Source organism: Carassius auratus, chromosome 19 (genome assembly GCF_003368295.1).
Source record: "Carassius auratus strain Wakin chromosome 19, ASM336829v1, whole genome shotgun sequence".
Classification (NCBI taxonomy): Eukaryota; Metazoa; Chordata; class Actinopteri; order Cypriniformes; family Cyprinidae; genus Carassius; species Carassius auratus.
In genome coordinates this window covers 26,985,961-27,000,440 of record NC_039261.1, presented here as the reverse complement: position 1 = coordinate 27,000,440, position 14,480 = coordinate 26,985,961, and the positions used below count along the sequence as shown (strand labels likewise).

The 14,480-nt window shown below is 36.0% G+C and overlaps 2 protein-coding genes across 3 annotated transcripts in view; both read right to left on the bottom strand.

Annotated features, from left to right (window-relative positions):
* Positions 1–5,415, bottom strand: anxa14 (annexin A14). Of its 2 annotated transcripts, none has more exons than XM_026289849.1 (13): positions 4,634–5,415; positions 4,186–4,270; positions 3,943–4,045; positions 3,761–3,849; positions 3,272–3,385; positions 3,043–3,133; positions 2,795–2,874; positions 2,592–2,630; positions 1,707–1,797; positions 1,146–1,253; positions 984–1,039; positions 346–453; positions 1–216 (listed from the first exon to the last, which is right to left on the bottom strand). In XM_026289849.1, the coding sequence occupies exons 2-13, from the start codon at positions 4,225–4,227 to the stop codon at positions 157–159; spliced, it is 981 nt and encodes a 326-aa protein (XP_026145634.1). In that variant the 5' UTR covers positions 4,228–4,270; positions 4,634–5,415; the 3' UTR covers positions 1–156. The 2 variants fall into 2 exon arrangements, with proteins under 2 accessions (XP_026145634.1, XP_026145635.1); XM_026289850.1 differs by having other exon boundaries at positions 4,186–4,265.
* Positions 5,416–5,543: 128 nt separating this feature from the next.
* The window catches only part of crybg2 (crystallin beta-gamma domain containing 2), a 29,601-nt gene continuing 20,664 nt past the window's right edge, over positions 5,544–14,480 (bottom strand). The window contains exons 5-22 of the mRNA XM_026289848.1: positions 14,146–14,193; positions 12,929–13,047; positions 11,213–11,423; positions 10,805–10,944; positions 10,585–10,711; positions 10,445–10,480; positions 10,204–10,343; positions 9,757–9,883; positions 8,843–8,997; positions 8,579–8,705; positions 8,254–8,286; positions 7,972–8,084; positions 7,711–7,840; positions 7,437–7,576; positions 7,203–7,326; positions 6,949–7,107; positions 6,676–6,835; positions 5,544–6,337 (exon numbers count right to left, since the gene is read on the bottom strand). Coding sequence (XP_026145633.1) covers positions 6,249–6,337; positions 6,676–6,835; positions 6,949–7,107; positions 7,203–7,326; positions 7,437–7,576; positions 7,711–7,840; positions 7,972–8,084; positions 8,254–8,286; positions 8,579–8,705; positions 8,843–8,997; positions 9,757–9,883; positions 10,204–10,343; positions 10,445–10,480; positions 10,585–10,711; positions 10,805–10,944; positions 11,213–11,423; positions 12,929–13,047; positions 14,146–14,193 — 2,178 coding nt within the window. The 3' untranslated portion in view covers positions 5,544–6,248. The remainder of the gene's footprint in view (positions 6,338–6,675; positions 6,836–6,948; positions 7,108–7,202; positions 7,327–7,436; positions 7,577–7,710; positions 7,841–7,971; positions 8,085–8,253; positions 8,287–8,578; positions 8,706–8,842; positions 8,998–9,756; positions 9,884–10,203; positions 10,344–10,444; positions 10,481–10,584; positions 10,712–10,804; positions 10,945–11,212; positions 11,424–12,928; positions 13,048–14,145; positions 14,194–14,480) is intronic.

Sequence of the window (14,480 nt, the reverse complement as noted above, 5' to 3'; positions counted from 1 at the left end):
TCCACAGGGATACATAAAACACAGTGCTGCAATTCTCAGTTACATTTTATTTCTTTCTTTCTTTTATTTATTTGTTAAACAGCAATAAAAATGAATGGAATGATTTCACTGCATGCACATAAATGTTTATAATTTGTGTCATACACAGCATTTCTTCTAATCTTCTGCACGACATATAGCCAACAAACCCTGCTGGAGTTCACCTTTAAACTGCTTCTATTAAAAAAAAAAAGAAAACAATAATCATGTTGGTGAAATGATGGTGAAGACTGGTTATAAAGGTGTGTGTGTGTGTGTGTGTGTGTGTGTGTGTGTGTGTGTGTGTGTGTGTGTGAGAATGGAGACCTGTAAGGCTGTGTATAGTGAAGTTCCTGTAGACTGAAGGTATGCCACTCTTACTCTCAGTAGATCCTCCTCACTGTGAGCCACCATCACACCCTGGACCACCGGTGCCTTCAGAGTACAGGACAGAGTATCGGTCAACACATATCTAAAGCTGAGAATGATACAGTGTATCAACAAGCAGTGATCCCAATATCTGTGTAATGTTGTTTAAAATAACTTGCTGTTTTGCATTTGCAAGTGCTGTGCATGGATTTAGCTTATTGTATTCAGGAATTAACATAATTTTATATTGATACATACCTGCCATGCAAAGCAATGTTTGTACTAATAAGTAAGTTTATACTACTACTGTAACTGTGTACACACACAACATTTTCTATGATGACTGAGACTTTGATTTTAAATTGAGCTAATTTTTTTTATCCACTAACCTTATACCAAACCCTCAAATAAACCTTTTTGTATTTTAGGCCAACATATAGATGATTTTAGGTTTTACTTTACTCTTAGTTAGGATATTTGGAGCCCTAAATGCTGGTAAAACCTGATCATGCACACAGAAGTTTTAAAGTAGATAATTTAGTAGTAGCATCAATTAATGGTTAAGATATTTCTAAAACAAAGCAAATAAATCATACTTTCATAGTTTGGATCCGTTGTGCCAAGAATAAATTCTGGTTCTGTATGCATCGTACTGATGAGAAAAAGAAAAATGATAAATTGATTTTACATTAATTGATCATTACACATTGAGCACACAAGCATTAATACATCCTCAAACACACACAAACCATTTTTACCTAGAGTCTTTAAGCCCTTTTTCAGGTCTCCAGAGAGGAGCCCTTTAAAATGTGCCTCTAAAGCATCTTCCACTGTCTGGCCTTTTTCAAACTCCAGTTTTTCAAGCACTAAAGTAGAAATAACATTACTGTTCACACACATTGGAAATATTAATCAATGTTAACCTTACAAATACCATACAAGAAGGCTTAAACAGTACAGATGGATATGTTCCAAGGATTTGTATGTTACAAATGTGTATGATACAAGAAACACCAACCTTTCCAAAGACTAGGACTACCAACAATAGATATAAATCCGTAATAATGAAACTATCTGAAACTATCTCATGCACAGTAATTTCATCAGAAGTATGAGCTAATAAATTTTGAAATGGCTTAAATTTAATTCTAGATTCAGAAATGCAGACCAAAAATGTTAGTGTCTATATGAACATTTTTCTTGCTGATTAAATGTTCATAAGGAACGGTTTTCCACATCTTCTGAAGACATTTCCCAACAAATTTGTCCCTGAAATAATAGCTCAGAAACACACAGACACACAAGCACTTGCAAATCACCAGTTCTGAGATGGTCTGGGTTTCTTGTGGTGAGTATTTTGATCCAAATATCAGCTGCAGGTTTCTTGTTTTTCAGCTCCTCAGATAAAGACTGTACAACAAAATAAAAAAAATTATACTGATTTCAATTACACAATTCAATCAGGTATATGAAATATGCATCTTATCGGAGTTGAATTCTAATAAAAGTCTGTTTATCTGTCAACCCTGTGATCTAAATCTGAAATTCCTAAAACCAGATCCTGCTTCCAAGCCAAGGTCATCTAAAGATCTCAGTAGGGGCAGTTGCAGTACAACATATCAAACAAAGAAAAGTCATCATGGGCACAAGGGTTTTTGCTAGATTCAGCCCGACACAGTTCCCATTTTCCCGTCTTGCATCGTGTTGTTTAAACAGCAAATAAATTTGTGCCCATCTGTGCGGCCATGGGCGTGCTGGTCTGAAAAAGAGAGCCGTGTTCAGGCGCATTGTTGGTGCGGTGCTGAGGAACTGAAAATAGACTGTGCCAGACCAACTCATACCTGGTCTAAAGTCTGGCGCAATATTTTTCTTTGTTTTTTAAAGAGTGCATTAGTAATATGCACCTATAGGCGGGTGCACAACGCGCCTACACTTTGCTTATTCCATACACACGTGCTGACCGTTAAACTAGCAAGACTGGATTTGGACATGCACTGAGTGAGGGCACCTGTGCCGAGTGCTTTAGACCATGCGCTTAGATCGTTAAAATAGGCCCCCAGAGGTCAAACATTTATTAACTAAATCTCCTAATATGACATGAAAGCAGTCACGGGAGTGCAGGGTGACTTGAGAGCACTTGGAATCTTTTAAAGGAACCATTCATCCTAAAATGACAAATCTGTTTTAAATGTATATAGACTTACTGCTATATCCTGGTCAATCATTTCTGGCCCATTTTCTTTCTGATAAAAGAGAGAGAGAGGGAAAAAATGCTGAGAGAATGAGCATAATTACTAGCACAAGATACTGACATAGCCTACTGATGGTAGTATATCAACAAAATAAAATTGGTTTTGGTGATGAATATTTAACTGTGATTCAAGAGAGGAGGCATCACACTTCTTACCTTCAACAATGCCACAATAAGCTTTGAAAAATCTCCACTGGTTTCACTTATCAAGTCTTTCTCCAAATCCCGCTTATACTCTGTTAAAGTGACAATGTGGAAACATTCAAACACAGACTATAGAAACCTGTGTCAATATGCAAAGCTTTCAGTGTGAGCAGGGTTAAATGTGAGACGCTCCAAAAAATGAGGCATTTATTTGCATTAAATTAAACATTTTTCCATTTTGAGAATAATTCCTAAAGCACCTTGATTATATGCAGCTCTGATGTCAGAGAGCTGCTGTGGTGTCCTTGTGCACAAAATCTCTAAAAGAGTTTCTTCATCTGTACCAGCACCCTGAACGCACACAAAAAATAAATACATCTGAATGGATACTGAACTATAATGAACTGTTTGCTGATGATCACCCACACAGTCATGTACTTGCATACTCATAGCACTATAGATCTAGCATACTCGTGATTAATGCCAAACCTCCATGGCTTTGCGTAAGCGATAGGCCTCAAACTGCTCTGGTATCATCATCAGTCCAAGTATCAGAGACTGCAGATCACCAGAAAGAACCTTCTTCAGACTTGCATCCAATTCCTGTAGCACACACACACACACACACACACCATCCACTGTTATGTCACATATCACACACATATTTCTGTATCATGATAAGGATTATCCATTGACTTTAATTGATTTTATACTGAGTTAATGAGATTTCATATCCTCTAAACCAAATCCTCACAAGCCTTTATTTTTAAATGTACATTAAGACATTATTTAAAGTGTTTAGTATGTTTATAAGGGCATTTTCCTGATGGGAATTATATGTGATACTAATTTTCACTATCCTTGCGGGGACATTTGGTCACTTCTTATAGTAACTGGCCTCTAAAGAATACAACCTGAACGCCACCCACAGACAGACTAGCTTGTGATGATTTGGAGATGAATTTGTTTCTGATTTACCTTTTGTGAGAGATTCTTGTACGCCTGGGCAAGAGATCGTCTCTGAGCATTACTGCGATTGGTTAGTATTCTCACAATTGTGCTCACATCTTTAACAGAAAGAACAATTAAGTACAAATGAATACTAGCAGATTGACTTTTACTACCACAATCATACCCCATGAGCATTTATATAGCTGTACCTTTCTTCTCCAGTGCAGTATGTAGGACTGTAACATCTCTCTCGGGACGAAAATTTGGGAAGGGCCGCACAGACCCCAGGGTGCCCCACCACATGCCTTCAGACTGTGGGATGATAATAAATAAATAAATAAATAGGCGAGGGAGGATGGAGAATGTAGAAGAAAAGAGTCCTGATTTAGAAAAACAAAAGGATTGAGATGATTTGGAGTTTCAGAGAAAAATGTACAGATGAAAACATTCACCGTAAGTAGAGATGTTTCCTGTGACTTAGCTTCTGTCCCCATGATAGCACTTGTCAATGTAAAAGGAAGTTATGCACAAGCTGTGCTGGAAAAAAAAATCACTAATAAAATTTCACATTTACTTTCACAATAACACAATGAATTATGGATGACATTTTAAAGACTGGAAAAAAAAGGCAAAAATAAAAAAGCACTTTGTTCTCCAAGAAATACTGTAAATAAATACATTTATTTCTTTTAGCAAAAATAGAGAAATAATTAAACAATGAAATTAACTCCATTCTCACTTAAAATATCAGTGCAAATTTAATTGAAATCAACTATGATCCTTCTGACAAAAAAAAAAAAAAAGAAAAAAGAAAAAAGGAAAGCAAATGTGTTTAGAAGAAATTTTAGTTTACCTACTTAAAAAATACTATTTAGGTGATGATTAGTTAAAGTAGTTTACCTGCTGAAGACTCAGAATTGAAGGGTCCGATATAATATTTCAGTCTTTCTTTCTTCTTTTTTTTGGTGACTCCTGGTCTGCCTTCTCAAACAGTGCAAGATGAAAACTCACGGTTTTAAATCGTTGTTGAGAAATAAATAGCACTATACGCCGTATTTCTCAGGCTCGCCTGCTGCAAAAAGTACAAGATGTCTTAAACTAAACAAGCTCTCAATAGCTTAGGTCAGATCAGATATCCCATGGGTGTAACCTTGACTCCAGACACAAGAACTTTAAAAACCTGCGTAACTGTTAGACTCAATTGACTAGATTCCTCCCCAAAACAACCATTTCTGATTTACCAAGAAAGAGAACTCTCGAATTAGTAAATGTAACTTACATTTAAACAGAGTTCGACGCTAGTTGCTAAACGCTGCATAAAACAGGTTGTAATTTTAGAAATGTGTGAACGTGTTATTAATGTCAACAAAGGCGTTAGAGGAGCTGAACTTGAATGTGACGACTGTGTACATAACTCAAGTCAAATGTTGAAAATATCACGAGAATTGACCTCCACCCAAAAGAGCAACATCATCAGGTGTGGCGTTTGATTTGCAGACCTGAACATACAAAATGGCATCAGTACAAGCGTCTGCATACTTGTCATTCATCAGCAGCTATAATCAGAGACATCTTACACGCAGCAACCACGCAACTTGACCTCGCCGCTCCAGCCCGACTCTCAAACTCGTGAAACTCATTAAAACGACACAATGACAAAAATATGACAATACAAGCAAGCTGTTTTTGATGAACAGTTATAAAAAATGTACACAGATACTAAAACTTCAATAGCCAAAAAAAAAAAAAAGGTGAATTCCGACATGATCATTATTATAATTTTTTTTTTACAGTTTTATTACAAAATTAAAGCCACTCCCTGTTACATATTTCACATTGTGCTTTGAAAATATAATTTATACATAAAGTTTCCTGGTTGTCCAAACACATGGCGACTTTGTATTGACTGACATCAGCACACTTCAGAAGAAAAAAACCAGATCCACTCCAGTTGTAATGACTATAATCTAATTGCAGGCATTGATATTAAAGCTTACATATCAGAATATACACAGTAATAACATTAGCTTGTAAACAAATATAATGAGCAGAAAAAAAAGAATGCTTCGAAAGTTGCCAGATGCATATACGATGATGAGATTTTCATGTGATTGAAAAAAAAAAAAAGTTTTTGAGTGACTTAACCACCAGCACCATCATTAGTGTGTAAATAACCTGTAGGTAATATGTTTTATTCAAATTATTTGCAAATAAAACACATCACAGGCGAGAGATTTACATTTCAAGAACACTAGCATGTTAAATGATATTCGACCTCTGCTTCTTTGTCATTTTTAAATGACAATACATTGATCCATTTGATCTATTATACAGTCTCTACTGACACGAGAAGCTTTTCCTGCCCAGCATCTTCTGATTGTATGTAAGCATGACTCAAAGCAGAGGTCCCCTAATAGTGTGCTGTATCAGATCACAGTGTTTGTGTTGTTGGGGCAGGACGAGTGGGTGGAGTCAGAAGGAGAAGGGGGTCAGATGAAGGAGAGAGAGGGCGAGATCAAACGAATTCCAGCTCCCACTGTTGGCTGGCATGTTCCTCGTTCTCTTCTCGAATCACTAAGTGTTGTTTGTCGTATTGCTTACCCCCTGTAAAAAAAGAGTAATTAGATTGCTGGAGAATGTTTTTTGTCTCTTTAGTAGTTGTCAAATAACATGGATGTGGAAATGTGTTGCCAAAATCATGATTTTAGGTCTAAATCCACATATTTATAAAGGAGTTTAAATATTTTATATTTAAAGTAAAAACAGTTATATTGTGAAATACTATTACAATTTAAAATTACTGTTTTCTATTTTAATATATTTGACAATTTCATAAATTCCTGTGATGTCAAAGCTGAATTTCCAACAGGCATTACTCAAGTCACATGATCCTTCAGAAACATTTTGCTATGCTATACATAAAGCACTAAACTAAATCTCACCCTTGATATCCAGCACCATTCCGGGGAAGGTGATGCTGGAGATTGTGCCGCTGACCTGAGCTCTCCATGTCTGCACTGGAACACGTGTTTCAGTCCACAGCACCACCTTAGCACCTGACTCCACATTACCCATCACCTGCAGACTCATGGTTCGAGCCAGCTGACACACAGAGAGCACATGATCAACAATCTGAGAGGGGCTGACTTTAAGAAGTTTGAAACAATAAATAACTATACATGCATTACTCATCCACTTCATGGTGTGGAAAGTACCTTGTTTTTGATTAGCCCGTCCTGGTAAAGCCAAATGTCACTCATTGCCTCCACCTGCTCTGTGACAACCACACGGCCCGTCTTCATGTCCTCAACACCACCCTGCACGGATATGTAGTGGCCCGTCTCTTTATTTTTGATGCGGAACAGTCTTTGTTTCTAAAGGGATATAAACACGCAATTAAAAACATGTAAGAAATGCTGTTTTCAAGTCGTCTTGTGCAAAAAATTGGTCATGTGAAGGTGATACTAACTTGTCTGATTGGATACAAGGAGCCAATACAGGAAAGGGAACTGAATTTGTGCCAGTTTGTGATTTCAATGGGCTCCAAAAGGAACTGGCGCCCCCTGTAGTTACTATGTTCACATAACACCCAGCTGCAAAGAGATTGACATGGTTTAGATATATGAGAAAATGTCATTCAAAATAGTCATTAAACCTCAAATGTACTAATATGAACCAATAATATGAAACACTGCAAACTCACCAACCACTATTGACCCTGACAGAGAGGAAATGTGTATTAAATCCTTCCTCCCGCATGTTGAAAATATGTGTATCGATGGTGACCTCCCGACCCTCGAAGCACTCCAGTCCAAAGAGTGAGACTGACGGCACTGAAAAGGTCTGAAAGAGAGAAAAACAGGCAAAAAAAAATAAAGATATATGTGGTAAAATCACTTGTCGACAGGTTTCTCACTGGATCATCCGTCCACCTCTTTTCAAGAAATATATTTAGCAAGAAAGCAGTTTCTTCTCACCATTGGAACTGCTTTGACAGAGCGAATGTCTGAGTCAGTTGGGATGCCCATGCTGGTCAGGTTGGGATAATCTCCTTCAGACAGAACATACATGTTTCCTGTGAACTTCTCTTCTCCATAAAGCACCCAACTGAAATGAACAGAGTACAAAATTCAGTATACAAATTCAGAGTGTCACAAAGAAGTCACTGAAAGAAATTTTGCGGCCACTCTATACTGTATTCTCTAAACCTTTACCCCATCTTAAATTTTCTCACTAACCTTCCTCCCACCACCCTGCAGGACTTAACAATGAGCCTTTCAGGCAAACACTCCTGGTTCTGATGACAAACCCTACATCTGCCTTGGAAATCTGGCTCTGAGTAGAGCAGCACCTGTAGCAAAGGGAAAAACAAAAAGATCAGCTTTTCCACCAAAGGAATTACATTTTAAAACCAGAAAAAAGTTATTTTAGTTAGTAATAATATTTCACAATATGACTGTTTTTACTGTATTTTTGCTCAGTTAAATGCAGCCTAGGTAAACACAAGAGACTCAGCTTACCTCATTTCTGAAGCTGGGTTCTTCACTAGGTGCCTGAAATACACAAGAACAACCGCTTTAATGAAATCAAGGACAGACTATTCAATGGAAATTCACAGAGGAATTCATGAAACAATTAATGTTGAACAAATACATTAATACTACTTCAGCACATTTAACTGGATTGCAGGTGGTTATCAAATAATGCACAAGAATTTATGATGATACCTCTCAATATTCTCTAATTTTTACTGTTTATGTGAAACATTTTTAACCACACACAATTTGAGTCAATAGTCCGTGCACAAACTGTTTGGATTAGATGAATGAATAATGAAACGCTTACTGTGAGGATGGGCTGTATGGAGCAGATGCGGTGGTCTCCAGAGCCCCAGTCTTCACAGTTATTGTAGAAGCCTTTCTCCAAGATGTACTGGTTACCTGAGAAATCCACATGAGAGTAGGCTACCCACCTGAGGAAAGGAAGAAATGTACATACTTATTAAAACTTGCCTCGATCTACCACGACTGCATTATGACAATAACTATCAGATATTGCATGTGGAAGGCATCTATGGTGACTCAGAGAGACAGAGAGATCAGAACATACGCTCCACTCAGCACGTGGATGGAGCGAGTGTTGACACCGAACCCAAACAGCTCCACATCTGCGACAGCTTCTGTCACCTCAAACGTGGGATCTTCACTCTCTGCTTTCTCCTCTTCAGGCATGCCATATAACACCAGCAGGGGCTCAGAGAGGTCCTACAAGAAGCAGATATTACAGTCCTAAAAAGAACACTTAAAATTAATCTATTAATTTTGTGTACAATAATGTTAAATGCTCTAAACACCAAAATATTGTGCAAGCTTAAATAAATTAATTCAAAAGTGAATTATATATTTATTTACTTAATAAAATATATAAATATTTTCATTTTTAAACCAATGTACATGTATTTATAGCTAGTCACACAAATTCCATTTAAAATATTTTAAAACACATATTATATATTTTTTAGTAGTAGTAGTAGTATATTAATATAATCAAATGTATATATTTTTTGTATATATATTTACATTCCTTTATAGTTAATCACAGAAATTATATATAAAATATATTATTAAAACATCTATTGTATTACTATTGTTATTATTATTATAGTAGTAGTATATCAATATAATATATTAATATTTTCTATAATTTTCAGTATAGACATTTACATGGTTTTATAGCTTGTCACAGAAATGTAATTATATATGATATATTATTTAAATATATGTAAATAATATAATTATATAAATTATGTAAACAATAATATATACAAAACATTATTATTATTATTACTAATATTATTACTTTTAGTAGTAGAACATTAATATAATATTAATCTTTTCAATTTGTATATTATTATTATCATCAGAATATTTCAATTTATATATATAATAATAATAATATATATATATATTTTTTTACTAAATGGTATGAATCTCAGTGAGATTTTATCATAATGTTTGTCTTACAGCTTGGATGACTCGGACTGAGCGCAGCTCTGAGTTGACTCCTCCCCACACCCGCCAGTCGTGGTACTCTCCCTCCTCTAGAAGATACTGGTGACCCCGGAAACCTTCCTTCTCATAGCCCACCCAGCTAGAAGAGAGATTGAGTAAGTCCAGCACAACAGAATAGAGAACAGTACAACAAAAAGAAGTCAGATACAGTCCTGCATACTATGCATAGTATATATGTGACCCTGGACCACAAAACCATAAAATGAGATGAGATTAACATCATTTTTATTTAATTTCGTAATGATTTAAATAAATAATTTTACCCATACAATGTATTGTTGGCTATTGCTACAATTATACCTGTGCTACCTACATTTTGTGTCCCAGGGTCACATATATCAGTTCTTGTTCTCTTCCTCACTTTATTCTCAATCAAACACACATAATATCAATACTCACCAGCCTCCAATAACTTTAAGGGATCCTGCACTGAACACAAACAATGATTGCTGCTTCTCCACTCTTGACAGGAAATCTCTCATGCTGCTGTAGATTTCTCTGCTTTTGCCAGTGAAATATGGTTTTTCATAGAGCACAATCTATTGAAAACAAATCATATCAAACATGAATGATCACTGATCCCATAAAGAACATCAGATACATTACTACTTTATTAGGTGGCAGTTGATGAAACACTTACTTTTGGCTCATAGAGGTTCTCCACTCTAGGTTCACCCTAAAAAAAACAAAAACATCTGTATTAATAAACCTCATTTTATTACTGATACTGCTGTGGAATCATTGCCCAAAAGGACAGTAGACTGAGGAGGAAATGCTCACTATTTTAAGCGGGTGTAGGGAGCCCACATATGGATGTGTGACGCCCCAGGCGGCTGGGGTGGAGAATCCTCCGACTTCAAGCACTCGCGGGACACCCTGAAAGAAGGGCTCTGCAAACACCAACCATCTGGAGGAGATCAAACACATGATGTTAACAAATGTACACTGCCACCGAGCCCAAACAGAATGGAATTTGGAATAAGGTGCACTGATCACTCACAGCCCAGCATTGATGATGATGGAGTTTGCTTTGACTGGGAAGCCAAAAATTCTGGAGTCTTCTGACGTGTCTCTGAATGTGACCTTCTTGCCTTCTGCATTTTCCTCTGGGAAAAGGCAGATTTCAGGAACGCTGTAATCCTGGAAAGACAAAAAAAAAAAAAGGATTTACTTACTCAATCCTGAGTTCCTAAAAAGTCTGTAGAAGTCCCGCCAAAATATTAGCACATTTTCGCTTGAGGACACAAGGTGGCGCCCTTGAACCGTTCATAATATGGAAACAGGAATCCATCCATCCCAGACACATTTAGAAGCTAAAACAATGTCAGCTCTTATGATCTGTCTATAGCAGAATGTTTACGAACTTGAATTTCAACTAACAAGAAATGTAAACACAAGTCTGACATACTCTCACTGCTCGCCGTATGGATCCGATGACGAACTTCCTCTTTAGCTGAGACCTGGACTCATGTTCCTCTTCCTCAGGATCCTGTGCTGTTCCATTCTGCTGATAATCCACTTCTTCATCCGGTGGTCCAAATGGGTTTGTCAGCTCAATGTCTCCCTCATCCAGAGCGATCTTTTCCCCTTTAAATTCTGGCTTCTCATACAACACCCAACTTTGGAAGACAAAACAGAAGACATAATGTGAGGAAAAGAACATACGATAACACTTCAGTACAGAGATCAATTCTCACTATTAACTAGTCACTTATTTATTAGCATGCATATTATGATCATATTGGCTGTTTATTAGTACTTCAAAAGCACATATTCTACATCCCTAACTAATACCTTTAATAACTACCTAACTAACTATTAATAAGCAGCAAATTAGGAGTTTATTGAAGCAAAAGTAGCTCATGGTTTGTTAATGGCGGGAATTGGACCTTACAATAACATGTAAATGAAATGTAACATTGGTTATAATAGTAAATATATATTTAGCACCAAGTCAGCCTATTATAATGAATTCTGAAGGATCATGTGACACCAAAGACTTTAGTAAAAAACTCAGCTTTGCCATCACAGAAATTAAATACATTATAAAATACATTAAAATAAAAAAATATATTTTGAATGGTAACATCTTGCAGTATTATTGTTTCTAGTTTTTATCAAATAAATGCAGCCTTAATGAGAATAAAGAGACTTCTTTTAAAAATATTTTACAAAATCTTATCAACCAAAACTTATGACCCTTTTTTGAAATGCATGTGTTTTGACACCTAATGAAGCAAAATAACTTGTAACAACACAATACGTATGTTATGACATCGTCTGTCAAACTACAATACATCTGACATTGACTGATCACTCAGATAAATTACTAAGGAAACATGAAGTTGCTTATGCATAAACATTCATCAGTGAAAAAGATAGATGAAACAGTAGATTTTAGGTGTTCCTGTTAGTATAAAAAGATATAATTCAATAATTAATATAAGCTAGAGTTGTGTGTTTTTGCAGTTAATTATATTTTGCAGTGATATGAAGGTGTTTTATTGCTGGGAGGCAGGGAGAGTCTGCATGTTAAGACTGATGTGGAATGTGTCTGATTCGCTAAACTAGCCCATGTGACTACATTATTTATTGTGAATTAATATTTACTCCTGTATATTTACTGTTCTGTGTCAGTAATATTTTGCATTATTAATAATTTAAGTAATTATTACAAAGACTGCTCTGTAGTTGCAGGATAACGCCCAATAAAAAAAAATTTAAAGATGAAGACAGTAAAGACTTAAACATTATAACAAAAGATTTCAAATAAACTCTGTTCTCCTGAAAAAAAATGTATTACGGATTCCACAGAAATATTAAGCAGCACAACTGTTTTCAACATTGATAATAAGAAGCAACAAATCAGAAGATTAGAATGATTTCTGAAGGATGGCGTATTTGCTGCCGAAAATTAAGCTTTGCCATCACAGAAGCAAATTCTGAATGGTAGTGTATCTTGCCTGCAAACATATGCATCTTCAAAACCTTGTGCCCTTAAGTGCACATTTAAAATTATGGACAAAACAAACACCAGAAGTAAGAGAAATTACATTTATATGTGAAAGCTTATGTGAGCATATCAGGTCAGCAAGGATGTGCTCAATGTTTGTTTGCCACTCACCCTCCTCTGATCACTCTGATTGAAATAGTGTCTGTAAACTCCCATGGTGTGGCGTCCACAACATCACCACGCACTTCAATTCTCTCACCGGTCATTCCGGGCTTGTCATAGATTAACATCTAACAGAAAAAAAAAGAAACAACTAAAAAAAGACCCACCAATCCTTTCTACAAAGACTGCATTGTTTAATATTTAACCATCTCAACCACTAGGGGCAGCAGATGTGCTAATATTGGACAAGGGACAATATTTCTTTGTCCTGCACTGACAGTAAGACATATCCATTTGCACTGTCCTACTTTTGAAAGTCACTTTTATGGTCTAAAAACCTTAAGGCTGCAGTATTACACACACAACAATTTCAGAGAAGGAAAGGACAAGAATATGCAAGATCAAGCTTGACAAGCCAGTTTCGGTGACCTTTTCTAAATCTTCTACACTGCATCTTATGAACAATACAAGAATGTCAACCAAAACTAATTCAGTAGAGATGTAATCGTAAAAACTACGGTTTGTCAAATATATAAAACACACATTTAGTAAATGTCACCGTGGCAAGTTGAATCATGCATACTGGAAAAGCGTTATTGTGGTTTCCACCAGAAAGCAAACCTGAATGAGTGAATGCTAAAAGCGCTATTAGAAATAATTAACCATGTCTTTTGAGATGATATGAATAATTATATTATACAATAGCATACAAATTAATGTTACATGAATGTTCTGGAAAGCATGTTTCTGCCGTAGAGAATGAATGAATGAATGAATAAATAAATCACTTTATTTTCTAACCTCCAAGTAGAAAACACAAATTTGGCGTGTCAGTACTAAAAATCCATAACGTATCTATTCTTTTAAAAGTAATTTGAAAAAGAACATGTCACTTGCTGTTAGTCATGTCATTTGTAGTTCTCTTTTTATAATCCGTGACTGTCCAAACGTGTGCTTGGCAGATGAAGTGGGTCTCAACATGTTATTAGCACCATCTGCAGAACACTGTGGGCTTATTACACACCCACCAATATCTCCCACCTGTTCTTAAACACCAGCCTCAGGCTTTCCTCCCAAGTGCAAACCAGGTACATGCTGTCACTTTTTATTCAAGATAATAAGCACATGCAGTAGAGCGAATATATGCAAGGCTTGGTCTAGGATCAGTTAAGCCATTAATTTTATATCAGTAAGAAAAGAAAGGACATTTGTGTGAAACATCTCACCTTGCCAGGTCGTGGATTGAGCTTGCCATGCTCCTTTTCTTTTGTGAGCTAAATAAAGAAAATTAATATTTAAATGAGATGAAGCCTCATTCAAACAAACACAGATATAAACACAATAGTGAGTAACTTCTATATTAAGAAAACATTACAATTAAAATGTTCAGAGTATGTTTGCTCTATAGTGATAAGTAAAATATAACACTATTATGATAAGATCAGTCAGAAACCGCAGAGACAACATGATCAAACATTCCTTTACACAGTGTGCAGTTCAAAGGTTCATGTCACATAATTAAATGAATTAAGCATGTTCCAAAAGAAGCTAATTGTACTGA

What these genes read in the sequence shown, in the direction of transcription:
- anxa14 (XM_026289849.1), bottom strand. Translation starts at nt 4,227, where the DNA reads ATGGGGACAGAAGCTAAGTCACAGGAAACATCTCTACTTACG. An exon ending in TTATTGTGGCATTGTTGAAG is followed by an intron (nt 2,631 to 2,794) that starts GTAAGAAGTGTG and finishes CTCTTTTATCAG; the next exon opens with AAAGAAAATGGGCCAGAAAT. An exon ending in CACTATACACAGCCTTACAG is followed by an intron (nt 217 to 345) that starts GTCTCCATTCTC and finishes TTTTTTTAATAG; the next exon opens with AAGCAGTTTAAAGGTGAACT.